At 45.8% G+C, this 14,755-nt stretch overlaps 1 protein-coding gene across 1 annotated transcript in view; it reads left to right on the top strand.

Annotated features, from left to right (window-relative positions):
- DRC11 (dynein regulatory complex subunit 11) overlaps window positions 1–14,755 on the top strand; it is a gene marked incomplete at both ends in the record, with an annotated part of 92,894 nt that overhangs the window by 17,665 nt on the left and 60,474 nt on the right. Inside the window, one exon of the mRNA XM_082285229.1 lies at window positions 2,203–2,387. Coding sequence (XP_082141355.1) covers window positions 2,203–2,387 — 185 coding nt within the window. The remainder of the gene's footprint in view (window positions 1–2,202; window positions 2,388–14,755) is intronic.

Genomic DNA, 14,755 nt, shown 5'->3' with positions numbered 1-14,755 from the left:
CAGCTGCTCCTGGGCTGGCTGATTCACCTTGTTACAGTGGGAAATGAGTAACTTGAAGAGGGGGGGAGGAGAGAAAAAGACAAAAGGGATTCTTTTCTGCTTTTTAGGGAGCTGAACTGGTTCACTGCAGGGTCAGGTGAGTGCCAGAGGCTGAGTAGGAGAAGGGAGGGATCATGCATCCAGCAGTTCAGGTGGAGCGGGAGCTGACCCTTCCCAGCCCCAATAAACTGCTCACCTGGGGACATTTCACCTTTAAATGTTCAGCCTCTCTCCATCAGCCCCAGACCAGCCTCCCTAAAGCTGCAGGCATCCCCATGCCCATCTGATGGGAATTGCTCAGGAAAGCAGTCCCCTGAGGATTGCTGTAGGGAGACAAAGAGAGGCGTTGTTTCTGGACCTCCACTTTCCAAACCAGCCCCCAAGAGAGCAGCATCACATCTGGCTCTGTCCTGGGCTTCATTTAACATCAGCAAGGCAGACAATGGTGAAATACAAATAAACACTGATAATAGTAGCTGTGTTGTACTTACAAATAGGTGCTGGTGAGGGGGAAGATTGGAAACACTTGACTCCCCTGGAAACTGGGAATTGAGCAAAAGTAACATCTCAGGGTAAGAGGCAGCACTTGGGTCACACATTCAGGAAGGGAACATGTGCAGGCACCTTTCAAAACCACACTGCTGCTCTTATTTCCTCCTGAATATTTTCTCCCTGGTGGCCTTGACCGATTCCTGTAGCCCAGTGCGAGTCACACATCCCAGATGCAGGGGAGGCAGTCAATTGCTTTCCTGAACAGGGCTTCTATGCTTGCTCTGGACACTGTGGGATCCCTCTGGGTGCTCACTGAAACCAAATTTGCTTGGCACTTGTCAGTGATTTTTGGAACCTGGTGGAAGCACGGAAAAACAGGGAATAACAGATCTTAAATATGAGCTGGCCAAAGCTTTGACAGAGCTTTTTGTCTTTGCGGGAGGCCTCTGGAACTGGGACTTGGAGCACAGCAGAAAATACATCACCAGAGCAAAAAGAGTGCATTACTGAATTAGTCTGAGATAGGCCAATTAAGGACAATTTCTGTATGCTCTGAAGTTGAAAGGCCAGAGCAAAATTATGTTGGTTTTTTTCCATGCCAACCAACAGCTTCTGTTCACATATGCTGCCACCTATATGTCAGTCACTAACTTTGAAAAGTAATAAAATCATACTACAAAACCAGATTGACATGTTTTCTCTTCTTTTCCCTTCTTAAATTTGCCATATGCCATCAGACAATGTGATTAATAATTTCCAAGTATGTGAAAAAACCAATTTGTTCTAGAATTAAAAAAAACCCAAGCCTAAACCCACAAATCTAGTTCACAGGTTAATTTTTAAAATCAGATTTTTCTCTACACTTGCAAGGTAGCAGTAGCTCACAAAACACTGGGAACATCTTAACTTTATCAATGATTGCAAGCTGAAAAATGCAAAGTTTCAGCCCACCCACACAGATGGGTTTTTTCATGCTTCTGTATTTGAATACCAGAAAGACTTTCATTTTTCTCCCTCAAACTACACGTGCAAAATCAATCACCGAGCAGAAATCATTCTAAGACTTGAAACTGGCTGAGAAGCCCTTCTTGCCAAGGTTATCAAATCATGGGAAACTTGGGGAGCTGTGATTTTTATTATAGTGTTTGGGGGGGTTGTTTATTCCTCTTTTGTTGTTGTTGTTTCTCAAGGGAAGTTGATTTCCTACAGGAGTCTGACCAGCTGCAACAAAATACCAGGAAACCACTGAGCAAGCAGTGCATATAAAAATTTCAGTGCACAAATTAAAAACAATACTGACTAATTAAAAAGCACCAATGGGAAGTCCAGACATTTGAAAATTCAATTAAAAATTTCTCTGGCACCCTTCTGACATGGATAAAGCTGGCATTTGCAGAACAGCAGCTTTCTCACCTGTCTCATTGAGATGCCAGGATCCCACGCTGCAAAGGTTGTTTTTGTACATTGCAATGCTGTTAATTAATGCTGAAATACCAACAATAGACCATTGTGTGCATCCAGGCACTTTTTATGAGCACAGGGTTGTTTTTTTTTTCCTGGCTTCCTGCAAGTAAATTAAGGCTTAAACTCAGATTCACTGTCACCCTGGCATTCCAGTAAATATTAAGTTTCTTTTCATTCATACCTTTTATTTTCTCCTCTTGTTTTCAGAGCCTGCCTCCTGACTTGGAGGCCATGAGCAGTTTGCAGATAGGTGCTGGGAAGGCAAATGTCCTTCAAGGTGAAGTCCAGGAGAGAGAGGAGCCATCCTTCAGGCAAGAGCTGAGACAAACAGAGGGGTCCCACATCAAGGAAACCCTCCAGGACCAGATCAGCCAGTGCTTCATCGAGTGCCGGTGAGCAAAGAGAAACACTTACCCCTTAAAAAGTCCATTTTCCCCAAAGAGCCTGATTTTGAGTTCCTACAGACTGCAGAATGCATCTTTAAGGTAGTGATGCCAGTCCCAGAGGAGGAGTTAGTTCTGCACCAGCTGCAAAGCCAAAATCCTGAGCTGGAGGATTCCTGACTGGGGAGACCAGAGCAGGCATCGCTGCTGGCAGGGGTCAGAAGTGCTCCTTCAGTCACTGGCTGTGGATCAGGTCCACAAACATTGGAGTGGGACACCTTCACTTTGCACATTACCTTGGGCTCAGTCTTTGGAATTACAGGCAGCACACTCTAAACTTCAGGAACAGTGACTTTTCTCCCTGTCTGAACACATCAGGTTTAAGAGAGGGAACTCACTCTTCCATGAGATGGAAGCTCCATTATTTGCCATAGCAAATCACATCACGTCACTGGGACTGCCATCCAGGTGCCTGCTGCTGGTATTATCCAGCAGCCCACATGAATCTGAAGCACTTTTGTACTTGAGGCCTGACCTTGGAGCCACTCCTCCAAATGTAGCTTTCCTCGAGCAGTGCTGCTGATCTCAGGGAAACTTCACGTCTCAGTAGAGTTAAGCACATACTTACACAGTCTTAAACCAGGTTCTGACACCTCTGCGTCTCCCACGAAGTTTACTTCAGCCAAAGAAGTTTTGAGACTGGCAATTCTGACACTGGAAGCCCTTGTCCTAAGGAATACAGGCTGGTTTTATCATTTTCTGGGATTTACCCCATCCAGTGGGTTGGTAAATTGGGAAGTAGCACCCAAAACTTCCGGGATTTAGCAGCAAGGTTTCATTTGCTCTGCATAAAGCTGCTCTGCAAACTGGTTTTGTGTCTTGAGCTGCTCCGTGATGTTACAGGGCTTGTATTTATCTTGTGGACCAGTGTCATGTCCATTAATCATCCAGTGTTTGCTCAGGGTACTGGACTTGCCTTCAGCATGCAGTTTCCAGTTGGAAACACAAATGCATTCTGATGAAATCCTGCTCTGTTTGTTCCTTGACTCCTTCAATCAGGTTTGGGCAGCTGTGCTACTGTGAAGTGTTTGTTAAAAAAGGAAGAATGATCAAAAGCAGCACTCTCACAGGTCTGCCACAGCCTATTTCTCTTCTTTCTTGCACCTTTGCCTCTTACAGACTCTCAAGACTCCAGTGTATTTTTACTCTCCTTTAGAAAGTGCTGCTGGTTTTACAAACCTCAGTTATTGCAAAGTACTTTCCCATTCCCTAAATCAACCCTCTCCCAGGGCCTGCTCTGCACACTCCTTGAGCTGCCATTTCCTGCCATTCCCCACAGCTCCCAGCATGTTCTGAGGTACAGAAAGATCTTATTCCCTTTGCTTAATATTCCTCACCTAATAGTCATTCTCTACCACAGGTCAATGGTGTCCAATTAACTTGGCTCTGGAGCTGGGGGAGAACTCCCTGAAATACTGCAGGAACCAATGGCAGTGTTTCTGTAGCAGATTAGCAGGGAACGGGCAATCTCCCAGAGAAGCAGGCTGAGCCATAAACCTCTTCAAAGGTATTATGAGACACTATTAAAAGTTAAATCTGTTCCACAGAGACACTTAAGACCAGAGCCAACCAGCAGCCTAAGCCATCCAGAGGACCATTTGAGGAAGCTGAAGCCATGGTTCAGTGGAGGGAGGTGGAGAGGGATGGCTGAGGGCAGTTCATCAAAACTCCTGCTGCCTGCTGCAGGAGGGCCCTCAGTCTCATGTACCTGTCTAGGGTGGAATGTAAAATGCTGAGCTTTCTTTCTGTAGCCCTTGAAGCGGAATGGGACTTCCTTGCTACACTTGTATCTCATCTTTAGGTGAGATTCAAGGCTAGAGGCACACAATCAGTAGCCTAGCATATGAATACCTGATTAAACAAGCTGTAAAGTTTCCTTAGCTTCCCTTTTCTGGCCTGGCTAGTCAGGTTCAGTAGTCTTGAATCTCACCTAGATTTGAAAACTAACAGAGATTAAAGCAGATGTTGCAGATAAGATCCACATTAACTGATCTCGGACAGCTTTATGGATAATCCCGAGCAAGGGATTATATTAGATGGGACTAAGATACACCCACACACAGGGTGCTTGGAGATAAGCCTCGAGTCAGGCTTGTTCTGCTGCAGCCAAGACAGAGTGAGAAAACAGCTCCCTTCCAACCTTGTACAATAACCCACCCATCCGAAACAACAGCATATTTTTTAAATTAACCATTTTCTATCAAAATAGAACCGCTGGTGGCAGAGGGGCATCGACACACTTGTTGCAGTCAGTGTTTGATCAGAGAAGCCCAAAATGGTTTGGGTTGGAAGGGACCTTAAAGCTCATCTCATTCCACCCTGTCATGGGCAGGGACACCTTCCACTATCCCAGGGTGCTCCAAGCCCCATCACACTCTCTGTTACTCTTTTCTCTCAGATTCACTGTCTGTTGTGATCCCTGAAAATCAGTAGTGCACAGTTCAGCCAAGACCAGCCAGCTCTCATTGGTAAAAGCTCTTCTGGTGATTTAGCAGCGTGGCAGATGAAATTGTGCCCCCAGTGAAGGCAGTGGGAGAGCTGCCATCAGCTTCAGCACAGGCTGGACACCGCCCAACACTGGAGTTCATTTGAATCTGGCTGAGTGAGGCGGTGATTTACGGAGCTGAGAGGAATCAGAGCGAGCTGCCTACAGTCCTGCTCTTCACAGCAGGCCTCTGTCTAAGTGACCAGAATCGCTTTCCCCACAGACACATTCGCTGGCATCCAAAATAGCTTTAAAAACAACCAAAAAAAATCAGCAGATTTCTCCACAAGGGGAGTGTGTGTGTCCTGCAGAGCCAGGCTTTCCTGCCAGAGACGCTGCAGAACTGGGAGCTGTGTCCTGCTCAGCAGAGGGGCAGGCCTGAAGTGTCAAGGTTTGCATTAATTATTACCTGCCAGGATATGTTTTGGCTCTCCCCTAAGCCAGTCTGAGAGATCAACAGCTAAGCAGCTTATAAATTATTCTTCACCTAGGCTTTTTGACCGAGTTTACCATTTTCCATAGTCTACTAAATAAACAGATAAAGGGGAACAAAGATTCTTTTGAATAAATGTTGCTGTGTGGAGTAGAAAATAAACCCAAGCTTCTGTATTTTATCCTTCACTCTGAAAAGACTGTGATAGAAAATACAATTAGCAGGTATTGTCTTTCAGCACAGTTACTCTTAGATTACAAAAGTAATGAGCACATACTAAATTTCTCAGCTTGTAAGAACTGCTGTAAATATTTATCGCTTTCACTGCACAAGGGAACAGCTTCAGTCATTTCAAGACCCAAACCAGCTTCTCATGAAGAGAGGTTATAAAAAAAGCCAAGGAAAGCAAAACCCAAAGGATTAGACTAAATGAAATTGTTCCAGTTGCTTATAACAATCCTGCTGCAGAGGAGACAAAATAATTTTGATGTAACACTGCATTTTCCAGCCTTACCATCCGTGCTTCTGTTTACCCGGGTTGACTTCTGTGGAGCTGCTCTTTTTTGGCTTGCAAATTATTCACATAAAGCTTTCCAGATTTCCACGTGGCCTTGTCCAGCCATACTAGAAAAGAAAGAGAATTGGTTTTGAAAGCTTTTTGAGGAAGCATCATGCAGTTTACCTACAGACCTGCCTTTCTTTTTTTTTTTTTTTTTCCCCAAGGTATGGCTCATAGTGCAGGAGTACACATGATCCAAAATCAGCAGCTGCTATGATTATATACATCTGAGTCTGGATGGTAATCACTTGATTCCCACACATTCCATCCATTCAATTAATAACAGAGTTTCATATTAAGATATAGCAGAGCTGGGGTTTTAGCTTCAATTTCCTGTACAGTTCCAAACCAAACCCATTTTTTCTGTAATTTCACATTTAGGGTTGTGCACTGAATATGCAAAGCCAGTCATCATCTTCTCAACTCTTTACCCACTGTGCATAAACCAGTTCCCAAATTATGAGTCTTCTTAGAGTCATCCCTAAACTGAATTTCAAAAAGGGCTGGGCACAAAAGGGGAGAAGGATCCCTTTATTATCCAGAGAAATACAGCAGTACCTTTGTCTAAGACAAGTCTTTCCTGACAGAAATCAATACAAAGGATGAGAAATCAAGATGAGGTTTTTATTACCAGAGATGGCCTCCAGAATCACAGGGGAGAGCCTCATGCACAGGGCTCTGCTGTGATGTGCCTCATGCCCTCGAGCTGTAACAAATTACTCCATGAGTTTCTTGGAGGATTTATCTGCCACGTCTCGGAGCTCTGGGGAGCATTTCATCAGTGGCATCGCTGACCTAATAACAGGGGATCTAAGTAATAGCAACTTTTATGGAGGCTATGTGTTATTCCCACAGATTTGGGGATTGGTTTTTGGGAGGGAGGAGGCGGCGAGGGGTAAATGTGCTTTCATAATAGGTTTACACTTTACTGATTAGCTTTGAATGATCTTCTTGCTCTGCCTGCTGACTCGAGTACTGTCAGAAAAGGAATTGGCCAAGCTTCATGGTGAGTGAATGAGACTCCTCCCGAAGCAGGGGGGTTCCTGTGCTTTATTTATTCATTTTGAACATTCCTGACAGTCAGCCTGGGCTTTGATGCAGAGGGAAAGAGAAAGAAATAGGAAGTGATGGTGTTGTATTTCCCTTTTTTCCCCAGCCTGTTTTGTGGAGCTAAGTTTACTGCCAAAACTGCTGTTCCCAGGGCTCCCTGGGCAGCAGGGGGTGGGGAAGGGGCAGGCAGGAGGGAGATGAATGGGGAGACAGGTTTCTGCACTGGAACTCCACAGAGCAGGGAAAGTGTTCATTCGTGTCAGGCACTGCCCGTATCGCATTTCCCACTCCATCCGCTCTGCTTTTTATGGAGTCAGTGGCAAAGGTGCCAGGCAATCCATCAGCAGTGAAGCCCAGCCAACAGGACAGAGAGGGATGGCATCTCAGCAGTGCCAACAGCAGCACCCCCTCCGCTCTGCTTCCGAGGAATCGCGGCTCCGAACCCATCGAGGCGCGCGTTGCTTTCCAGTCCCATCTGGCTCACCTCGACCTGCCAGCAGTGCTTTCCAAGGAGCCAGGAGCATGGATTGCAGCCTCCACGCAATATGGCAGCCACTCATGGAACAGCTGATGGGAAAATTGCTTAAAAACCAGGTTTGGTGCCGTGAGCCACTCCAGCAGACAGAGTGTCCAAGAGCAAGCTCCAGCCTGAAGATGCCTGGAACACAACCAAAGGCATCACCAGCCCCTTGAGCACAGGCCTCTTTCCATACCCTGTTAGTCTGGAAAAACCATTCCCTTCTTCTCTGCCACTCCTGCAGGGGCATTCCTGCTGTAGGAACCTACCCAAAAAAATGCCTCTTTGGCATCTGGCACTTGGTATTCAGCACAGAGAGGAGTTGCTGCCCACAAGAGCCATTTGTAGATGGATGAAGAACCATTCTCTTTTCACCTACTGAAAGCTGTCATTATTTGTTTTCCCTGTCACCATTACAGGATTGTCACATGCTCACAAACCACTTGCATGTGACACTCCAGAGGCAGAAGTTACCAGCCAGGAGCAGCTGTGAGCTCGTGGTAAAAATCAGGATATGGGGATAAATGAGTGGTTGCCTGCTAATTCCACCAGATGAGGATGAACTGGACTAAATCTGAAAGAGATCTGTGTCTGCACCATATTTTCTCCTGTCCTCATCTGGAGATGAATGTTATCTTCTCCTCCCCTCTTGTACTTTGCGCCATTTACACAAACCAAATTCACAAAACAAGGAGGTTCTCCTTCTGAATCCCTCTGCAGGGTTGTGTCTCTTATCCAAATCTTCTGGTTTTCCTCAAGAGAATAAAAACAAGCTCTGAATTATGGAAATGAAGCTCTGACAGAGGATGGCACAACTGTGGGTGTCCTCTGCCCAAACACTTGGTCTTCCTGCAAAAGTAAAGAAACATTATGAGAAGAGGCAATGTCTGGGGGCTTTTCTATCAGTAGTTTCACCTCTGTTTTCTGACAGAGCCAGCAATTACAGGTTTTGCCAAGGCAGTAATCTCTGTATCTCAACCATCAGTGCTGGTGCAGAGTGCTCTCTGAGTGCCTTTCTCCCCTGCCAAAAGGCCCTTCTGCAGGGACAGCTTCCACTTAACATCCCTCTCCCTAAACACGGCTCAGCCTGCTCCCAGATGCTGGGAGTTTCAAAATCCAGCAGGAAAAACCCAGAAAAACCTGTCCAGGACCCAGCATAAATATCCTGGCAGGCAGAGCGTGCTGAGCTCCTCACTGCAAGCAGCTGTGGCAGAGACTTAAACTACATCTGTGGGAACTGAAATCCTGCCTTTGCGCTCCCGGCTGAGACAACCTCAGAGACTGATTAATTAACGTAATTAGGAGCTGTAAACATTAATGGGTAATGTTCAAGCCTTTCCTAACACGTTCTTAAAAGCTTCCTCTGAGTAGTTATCTGTTGACTAATTTTGGCAGGCATCTTTAGGGCTGGAGGGAGCAAGGGAATGGAATGCAAATGCACCACTGGCTCACGGGAGGAGCAAACCAAAGCAAATAACCCACCGTGTTCCTTTAATAGAGGGAAAATAAGTTATCAGAAACAAGAGGATTGTTTGTTTATGACGGGGGAGAGTGGAGCCAACAGCTCTGCAACCTGTTTTCCCATCGACTGGAATCAACTACCTAACCTGAAAGCCATTTAAAACAAAACGACGACCAAAAAAACCCTTTGGGCCCTTCTGGTTTATAGGAGCACCGCACTGTTGTCTTTTAAAAAAAAGTGTGAACCCTCTAATTCCAAAGGAGGGACAGCTGTTACAAAGTCCATCTGCAGTTAATCTACTTTACTGGGTGTCCATGGATTTACAGGAGGCAGGGGACACCTGTGGAAGCTTCTGTGCAGTGGCAGAAGTTGCCTCCTTCAGTGCAAGCTCAGAATTTACGAGCGTGCTGACATTAATGGAGGCAGCTCGGTAGCTTTGGGGGGGACCAGCCGGAAGCCCCTGGATTCATCTATTTCCCATACACAGATAAATCTTGGTGGCAGGGATCTGAAGCAGCAAGACCACTTGAACCCTGGTGTCACACCTCCAGAGAGGCATTGATAAGATCGCTGGTTCTGCTTTCTAAATCACCACGAACTCCGAGATACGTCGTCTTTGCGGTTTGACGCTTCCATTTATGATTGCCACCTCCGTGCAATGATTGAAAGCACATGTAAAGGGCTCTTTGCAACCCTGGATTTTGCTCATTCAAGTATCCAAACTTCTAAGGAGTGAAGATTCTCTTAAAACGTCACAGGTGCAAATCAAGCTCCCCAAGGGATTTTCAACATCACAAGTTGTCCTCATGAACTCTTATTTAATCACCGAGTGCACCAGTGCTGCACGTAAGCACATCTTGAGCTTTCCAAACACTGTGATTCCCTTCCAGGTAGACACTCAGGTATCTCAAATCACAAAGTTCTTAGCGATCTTCCCTGGCTGATCTCTCCCTTCCCTGAAATGTTTTGCTTACACCAAGAAGAGGGTCAGATCCTGACGTTATTTAGTCGCCCTCATTCTAAGCAGACTCCCACTGACTTCCAAGGGGATTCAAAGAATGACATTGTTGGTTTTGAGCCCTTTTCAAGGGTGTTACAACCAGGTAGAATCACAGAGTCTTGTTTTCCAAGCAGTTCACCAATGCAAAATCAAGGAAAAGGATTTCAGTGTCGTGGCATTTTGGGCTTTCTGCCTATGATGGGGTTTTTTCCTCAGCCTCTTTTGCAGGAATGCTCAGAGCTTCAAGCATTTCTGAGCTCATTTCCACCTCTCCATCAGGCAGGATTTGCACTGCACACCTCTTGCCATGCTTGCACATAAATTAAGCAATAGCAACATCAAAAGCTCGTTCGGATCTCAACAGTCAAACGTCAGCAAAGCCACAACAAGCACGGTTCTTCTACAGACCAGGTTCTCTTCCTCCACTTTTCTCCTCAACCTGCTTGCTCCCAAATCACTCTGCCCAAAAAGGCTTAACCTTTTCCCCATCCCATTCCTGCCCCAGTTTCTGTCTCTGTAGTTTTCACCTGCAAAGCTCCAAACACTTTGGTGACTGTAGACCAAAGGCAAGATTGTCCTCAGCCTGTGGATTTTTACAGGGATAGCAGAGACATTTCTGTTCCAAAAGGCACGAGGACCAAATAGAAAGATAAAACTCCTTGTTCTAAATCCTGTGAGCAGAAAGATGGGTGCAATTAGACATCTCCATTTATTTAGCATAATTATTATGTCTTTAACTACATTGATCTGTTCTTACATCCTGATCTGCCCATCCTGATCACTGCTCTGTAGGATGACTCCGGGCTTCCCAATTTTTGATTTGTAGCACTATAGAAGTAAAACTGACCATTACAACAAATTGAAGTTAGATTCCATTTTCTACCTTCTTCAAATGGCTGCAAGTGACCCACAGATACCCACAGTCCACTGACCTTGAGGCTAAGCCTCCTGCTTAGAATTAAAGCTCCTAAAAATATTCACTCCTTTATACATCTAAAAGTCTGGAATCAGCTAAAGTAAACAGCATTAGTCTGAGCTGGCCCATTTGCACACAAGAAAAATAAAATCTGGTAACTAATTAGTTCGTTTTTTTAAAGCACTTCATACCCATCTCCATAATACTTAGGAATTAAAAGTCTGAAAATGCAAAGTGTTCCCGACCTAATGCAGCAACCCCCCCATCCCACCCCCCACTGAGATTCCCAAGGACACTTCCCAAACATTAGGTTTATTTGTTGTCATAGATACCCACACAGACACAAACATCAGTGGCACCCAGGGACTCCCACTAGCCAGCAGCTTGTTATAATACAGCTCCACTTGTTTGAAAGGCAGGATTGGGCTTTTTTCCCTGGAAAATCCTGCGGGCTGTGCCCGTTCAGTGGGTGCGTTAAGTTGCTGTCCTCCTCTGTTCCTTTCTCAAGCAGAGTCCTGACACAGCAGACTGCATTTCTGAAGGCAGGAACAGAGCAGTGGGGTGTTTAAAACTGCTAACTGGGGCCTGATGTTCACCTTGGAGCTGGTTCCTCTTTCAGGAATCCAGCTAGATACCTACTAGGCTTGGCCCAGGGGAGCCTGCTCTGCCATCTGATCTATCCTTGGCTTAACCGGCAGACCGTGGTCCTAATCAAGGAGAAAGAAAGAAGGGAATGAATCCCAAGAGAAAGGGGAAGAGGCCCAGCCCAGCTATTATTTCACTCCACTGTGACAGGGAGAGGTGTCTTCTCCAGCAAGTTAATACAGAGCAGGAGGAAGAACCAATTTTCCCCACTTCCCCATTTCCAACAAGCAAAGATCTGCTGGGATACAGGAACAAGAAACAGGCAAAGAAAAAAGAGCCAGGAGTCCCACTGGTGCCTGGTAGAAGCACTGAAGAGCCAGTGGCTGGCAGAGGAGAGGTGTTTAATGGATATTCTAGGAAGAGAAAGACTAAGGAAAAGCTTAGAACTAAGAGGAATAAAAATGAGCACGAAGCACAGAGCAGTGGCTCCCAAGCTACAGCCCTTGCTCCACAGATGGATCTCTTTGGAGAAGCAAGCAGAGGAGGTGCAAAAGGCATTTTCAGCCTTGGCTCTGTAGAATGCAAAGAAGAAAGGAGGCAAGTGGGGTAAAAAAGAACCGTGGCATGCACTGACACAAGCAGAGCAAAGGGATAGCAGAAACAGTCATGAGGATCTGGAGAGGCAGAATCAGAAGAGGAGGGATGAAAGAGACATAAAACTGGGGGAAAAAAACCCCTATGAGTTACCATTTTGATAAATAGGCACAGTTAGGACCAAAGACTGACAGAAAATATGAAGTGTTTCCAAGGCAAAGACAAAAGAGCAGTTCCCACATGTCTGTGGCAGCAAGTTCAGGTGAATATATAAAAAAAAAGACTCAATTGCCAAGGGGCCAGATTTGACTATGGAGAAGATGAAGGATTCATGTTGTGGCTGGGAATGTGGTAAGCTGTTATACTTTCTCCCAAGAGAAGAGGGGTATGTTTAATTCCACAGTCCAGTTGTTTCCCTGTTTCCACTGGCAGTGGGTTTTCCCGACCCTGGGGAGCACAGCAGTGGAATGTCTGATGGAATATAAGGCTGACTCGGGGCACTATGGCTCCAGTGTGCCAACAGGATAATTTAACAGGCTGCTGACAAGTTCCTGAAGTGCTGAATTCCAAGTGGATTCCACACCCAGGAGGCTTGCATCGTCTAGCAGAGAAAATTCCAGTCTTACACTGCAAATGGAACGAGGAGGAGCTGAGAGGGGAGAAGGACACAGGCAACAGGAGCAGGTGATCCCATAAACCTCAAGATCTCCATGGTGAAATAGCTGGAACAGGCTCTAGGTGACAGCAGAACACTGACTGCAATCCCAGGGCTGGGAAATATGGCAAGGGCACATGAGACAAAGCTTTTCTTTTTTTTAATTTGATTTAATTATTTCCCTCGCTCCTTTGTTAGGTGGGCAGCGTGGGGTTGGTGAGTACCTAGGGAAGCTCTCCCCAAGGCAAAATTCACATTAAAGCTGCTCTATCCAAATCCTATACGTCCTACACTCAGACTGAAATCTCAGCTCACGGCTGAAAAGGTTGGGAGATGGTATTTCTGTGGGCAGAGCAAGAACTTGCCTGAAACCTGAGTCGCATCCATTCCTTCCAGAGCCAATGTGTTTCAGTTTTACTGGGAATTTCAGCGTGGGGGAGATGAGTCAGACTCCATCAAGCAGGTTGTTTTTATTATCCAGGTCAGAGTCCAGGGCTTTTAAGTCATGCTGCATTTCAGTCCTGTGCAGAGACAACAGAAAGTCTAATTATTTACAGTAATTTACTCTAAAAACACCCAGCTATTATAGTTTATGTGCTGTGTCAGGCAGACTTAGGATCACCCTAGGCTGAATAAAAGACATTTAATAGCATATAAGGGAGTTTAGTGGGTCTTCTTAGGCTCTACTTGTACAAAATAACTGTATCAACAATAATTAGAACTATACCAGTAAGATCTTGTGCCAAATACAAACTTGTTTTAATTTCTCCACCCCTGGAAGTGTTCAAGGCCAGGGCTTGGGGCAGCCTGGTCTAATGGAAGGTGTCCCCTGCCCAGGGCATGGAATAAGATGAAATTTAAGGTCCCCCTAACCCAAACCATCCCATGATTCCATGACTTGAGCAAAGGATGTAGAACCATAAAAGAGCTGGTTCAGTATTTACTGAGACATTTATGGAATAGCAGGAAACTGCCTGGCCCCGAAATCAGTTCCAGAGCCCCTTACTGACTCAGTAATCCTTTGGTGGCTTGGAAAGGAAGTTCACTCTCTTGCTTTATCTTCCCCGTCACACAGGGAAAACAACTCTTCCCAGATTTTTTGTTGGTTTTTTTTTTTTTTTTTTTTTTTCTGGAAAGCATCTCCAATCCAGCAACCAATTCTGAAGATGCAGGTTTAAAGCAGGGCTGTGAGTTAAAGGCTGCAGTCTGTGTAGCTCCAGGAGTCCTCCAAGTATTCCAAGTCAAAACACAATTGCTCCAAGGGAGCAAATTCCAGAGCCGGAGTTGTGCCATGTGCTTACATGCGCTTCCCATCACGGCCTCAGCTCTCAGAGCTGGTAACTCTGTGCCCAGAGTATCCTTCCACCTTCATGCTCTCCAGGGAAATCACACCTAACACGTGGGTTTGTTCCTGTGTGTTGCAAGGTTGGCAGTTTGGGAAGCCTGGGAACGAGCGGGAGCGAAGATGGGAGCGGCTGACGGGGGGCCTCTCCCACGTGTGTGCTGCATTCCCTTCCTGCCCAAGCCTCACCTTCCCATTCTTTGCCTCAGGGAGCTCTGCTATCCTGCAATAAGGCTGTTCCAGACAACTGATCCTCTGGAGAGGCCTGTGAAGCAACACAGCCACATCTCCAGGCTGGAAAACAACACAAAAGAACCCTAGGATTGAGCAAAGCTGCCCTGCAGGGCTCGTCTCCAAACTGCACTTCCCACCCCACCTTGCCTGTTCCACCACTGTGGGGAAATTACCTGTGCTTGGGCTCTCTGCTTCTTCCAAGAGCAGGTTCCAGCTCCAAATTCCCTCAGAATATCCCTTATATCCCCGGCTCTCCAGCCCCTTTGCCAGCAGTTCTCTGCAGCACCAACCCTGTCTACCAAAGGAATTATTAAAAGCACATTATGAAGCCATCGTTTAAATTAGCAATAATAAAAAAGCTGCACTTTGTGCTTATTTTTGATTAAATCTGAGTGTATCCCACTGAGTAACATGCAGAAGGATTCAGTCACTTGGAGAGGCAATGCCAGAGTCCTGCAAAAAGTATCCAACTCTGTCAGTCTGCA

Source organism: Coloeus monedula, assembly GCF_965178545.1.
Source record: "Coloeus monedula genome assembly, chromosome: 7".
In the NCBI taxonomy this organism is placed as follows: Eukaryota; Metazoa; Chordata; class Aves; order Passeriformes; family Corvidae; genus Coloeus; species Coloeus monedula.
The sequence above is the reverse complement of the archived record's forward strand: the minus strand, read 5'-3'. Positions and strand labels throughout refer to the sequence as shown.